Source organism: Papaver somniferum, chromosome 10 (genome assembly GCF_003573695.1).
Source record: "Papaver somniferum cultivar HN1 chromosome 10, ASM357369v1, whole genome shotgun sequence".
In the NCBI taxonomy this organism is placed as follows: domain Eukaryota; kingdom Viridiplantae; phylum Streptophyta; class Magnoliopsida; order Ranunculales; family Papaveraceae; genus Papaver; species Papaver somniferum.
The window spans coordinates 72,032,692-72,036,519 of NC_039367.1; the positions used below are offsets into that span (position 1 = coordinate 72,032,692).

At 35.5% G+C, this 3,828-nt stretch overlaps 1 protein-coding gene across 1 annotated transcript; it reads right to left on the reverse strand.

The window, feature by feature from the left end:
* Window positions 1-709: 709 nt before the first annotated feature.
* Window positions 710-1,963, reverse strand: LOC113315772. The gene is made up of 2 exons (XM_026564029.1): window positions 1,496-1,963; window positions 710-1,270 (listed from the first exon to the last, which is right to left on the reverse strand). The coding sequence occupies exons 1-2, from the start codon at window positions 1,961-1,963 to the stop codon at window positions 710-712; spliced, it is 1,029 nt and encodes a 342-aa protein (XP_026419814.1).
* Window positions 1,964-3,828: the final 1,865 nt, after the last annotated feature.

Sequence of the window (3,828 nt, forward strand, 5' to 3'; positions counted from 1 at the left end):
AAGATCCCCTATAAAGATTTCTGTAACGATATACGATTGTATCTAGTTAGGTTATCTGATTTAGGGTTAATGCGAACGGGACTTGAATTAGGGTGTTTTCATATTTTAACCCATTGACCAATCGCGTATCGCCAAGTATCCTCATCAGGTTTATCGTGAGAACTCTTCTTTCAGCCCTCGTGAAAACTCAATTCTCTTCTCTCATTGATTTTGTCCCTCTTCTCATATTGATTGTGGCCCTCTTCTCTCATTGATCGTGGCCCTCTTCTCTCATTGAGCGGTGACGCTCACCATTCAACGTGGAGCCAGATATGAGTTAGGATTTTAAAGGAGTTAGATATAAGGTGTCAGTGGTGGAATTATTCCTAGTCAACCTTAATTCTTCCAAAACGTATGCGTGCAACATATATGGTTTAAGCACATCTCATCTTTGACCGACTTAATATGGGAAGCTATGTTTTCATCTCAACCAAATTGACTTAGCGCACAAACAACTGATCAACTATCCAATGAGAACCGAACACGTAGCAAGATGACAATTATTAACCAATTACAATGTGAGTTGTGGCAAGATGACAAACAAGAGAAGATGGTAACAACAGAGACATTTTCAAAACACATTTAGCTTAATTTTTTCTAACTAGTGGAGCCTCCCACGTAACCAGCTTTTTTTTTAATAGGAAAGAATAAATTTATTGAAAACCAGAGCTTACAAATTGTTTTTATCCTGCTGGATTAAATGATTAACCCAGCTAGGCATATTATCTGACCAGCAGAAACAAATTGCTTGGGTTCTTACATTCTTAGCTAAAGAGTCTGCAATGTGGTTTGCATCTCTATGTACATAAGTGCATGCCCAGAAATCAAAAGAACTTAATAAAACTAGAGTATCTTGGACTAAGTTAGAAGTAGTCCATTTTATTGACGTAGAACTTCCATTTACTGCAGCTATCACATTCTGACAATCTCCCTCCAAGTGAATCCTTCTCCATCCATTCTTTAACGCCCATTGTACTGCTTCTAAAAGGGATTGCGCCTTATCTTGTTCTGGATCAATGGCTAGATGTGCACCTCCTCGCAGTCCATAGCTATTCCCTGCAAAATCTCTACATATTAGTCCCCAGCTTGAGAGTACTGATTTATCAATATGTGAAGCATCAAAATTTATTTTTAGGGTGTATGTACAAGGCGCCTTCCAGAACTTGTCTGCTATTATCACAAAACTGTTGTTGTTAATCTGTAAACTTTTAGTTCTTGTCCAATCTCCCATCTGCATGATAATATTGTTAGAAACAACATTGTTATGAAAGTCCTTATTATCAAAAAATTTATCACATCTGGCTTTCCAAGTTATCCATAAGACAAAGCTAGAAATTTCATACAAACTGAAATCATTGGGAACAGAGAAGTTAGCTTTCAAGAAGAAACTACAAATCCAGCTATGCAGATCTTTATTTTGTAAACTTCTAGATAAGTTGTCTCATATATGTCTCACACTTGGGCACTCAAAAAAGAGATGTTGTAAGGTTTCAGCGTTGTTGTTGTTGCATAAAGCACAGCTATTATCCTGATGTCTAGTGAACCTAGAAAGTCTAGATTTTGTAGCAATACATCCATGAAGGTATTTCCACATAAAGTGCTGGACTCTTTGAGATAATTTATATCTCCAAAAAGATTTCCAGCATATATCTAGATTGTTCTTAGTGGGTTTATCAACTAAACTATCATTAAAGATGGAACTGTAAGCAGACTTGATAGTGAAAATGCCATTACTAGAAGGCTCCCATCTTAGCTGATCCTTTCCTGCAATAGGGATTCTAATATTAATAATCTCTGCCACAATATTTTCATCAAATAAAACATTCAAGATATCTGTTTTCCAGGTCTTAGAATCATGATCAATAAGCTGGTTCACAGTAGTCATATTAGAAGAGTAAAATTGGCTAGAAGGAGGTTTATGCATTTTTCGGATCCAATTGTCCTTCCAAATTTTTACTGAGGTGTCATCCCCTGTTTCCCATATGTAATTTTTTCTAATTATATTCAAACTTGTACATATACCTTGCCATATCCAGGATCCTTGTTTGTTCACTGCATCAGTTAAAGGATTCGAATCATGAAAATATTTTTCTCTCATAATTATAGCCCAAGGTTCTTAAGGATTTGTAATCATCCTCCGAGCTAGCTTAGTAAGAAGGGACAAATTTATCAAATCAGTTCTTCTAATATTAAGCCCTCCTAACTCTTTGGGTAAAGCAATGTCCCTACAACCTTTAGGATAATATCCTTTTTCATTTTCTTTTTTCCCCCACCAGAAATTCATTTGGATGTTGTCCATTTTAGAAGTAAGCTCTTTAGGCATTGGGAAGACAGCTAGGTGGTGGCTTTCTAGACTACCTAGAACAGATTAAGCCATCACAGTTTTACCAGGGCCAGCTAAGAATATAGATTGCCAAATATCTAGTCTACCTCCATAGCTATCAAGAAGATGGACAAAAGAACCATACTTTCTTTTTTGCAGGAGTAAAGGGACTCCTAGGTATTTCTCATTTAGGGACATTCTCCTTATTCTAAGAATATTATCAATGTCATTCTTCACAGCAGTTGGCACCTTACTACTAAAAGCTAATGTAGATTTATCAAAATTAACTTCCTGACCAGAAAATTTACTGAATTAGTCTATCAAAGAGGAAAGATTTCTAACATCCTTAATTCTAGTCTTAATAAAGATAAGACAATCATCAGCAAAAAATAAATGAGATAGAGAGGGACACCTGGTGTTTGCTTTATACCCATGAATTGTTCCATTTTGTTCTGCTAAAATTAAGCTTCTAGAGAAACATTCCATGCAAAGAATAAATAGATAAGGTGACAGAGGGTCACCTTGTCTTAACTCTCTTTGAGGAAAATAAACATTACCTGGAGATCCATTAAGTAAAATGGATGTAGAAACAGTTGTAATGCACTGTTCTATCATGCTGCACCAATCATTAGAAAAACCCAGTTTTTTGAAACAATGAATAAAGAAACACCATTCTACTCTATCAAATGCTTTAGACATATCCAATTTTATAGCCACACAACCATCTCTAGCTTTGGTTTTTTTCATGGAATTGATTAGCTCATGAGCAATAATGATATTATCATGAATTGATCTACCAGACAAAAAAGCAGTTTGAGCAGGAGAAATAATTTTATGGAGCACACCCTTAAGCCTAGAAGCAAGCAACTTAGAAATATTTTGTAAGAGACGTTGCATAAACTTATGGGTCTAAAGTCTACAACAGTTTTTGGGCAAGTAGTCTTAGGAATAAGAAAAGTAAAGTTGTGGTTTAACTGTTTCAGGAGATGATGTGAGTGGAAAAAGGATTGAACCATTTTCACTACATCATTTCGAACAGTTTCCCACATGATCTGATAGAAACCAGGAGGGAAACCATCTGGACCAGGAGATGTCCAAGGTTTCATCTCAAAAACAATTTTTTTGATCTCATCTGCATTAGGGACAACAATTAACATAGCGCTGTCAACATCATCAATTTTAGCTTGAATGTTACTAAGATAGTCTCTTGAACTAGGAGGATTAAAAGTCCTACTCATGCTGCTAAAATGTCTTAGAAGTTCACATTCTATATATTTTTTATCATCAAGCCAGATGCCTATATTAGATTGCAGAGAATCAATTTGAGTTTTTTGCCTCCTAAAATTTGTCTTATGATGAAAATAAGCAGTGTTTCTATCATCTAATAAAAGAGCATCATCCTTACCTTTTTGTCTCCAGAAATCAGCTTCAATGTCATACCAATATTTCAGCTTTTGAGTAAAATC

Bases quoted from the DNA above. Each gene is read 5' to 3' on its own strand.
- LOC113315772 (XM_026564029.1), bottom strand. From the start codon at position 1,963: ATGCATAAACCTCCTTCTAGCCAATTTTACTCTTCTAATATGACTACT. The intron at 1,271-1,495 runs GTGAGACATATA...ATTATCATGCAG, and splicing joins TCTTTTTTGAGTGCCCAAGT to ATGGGAGATTGGACAAGAAC.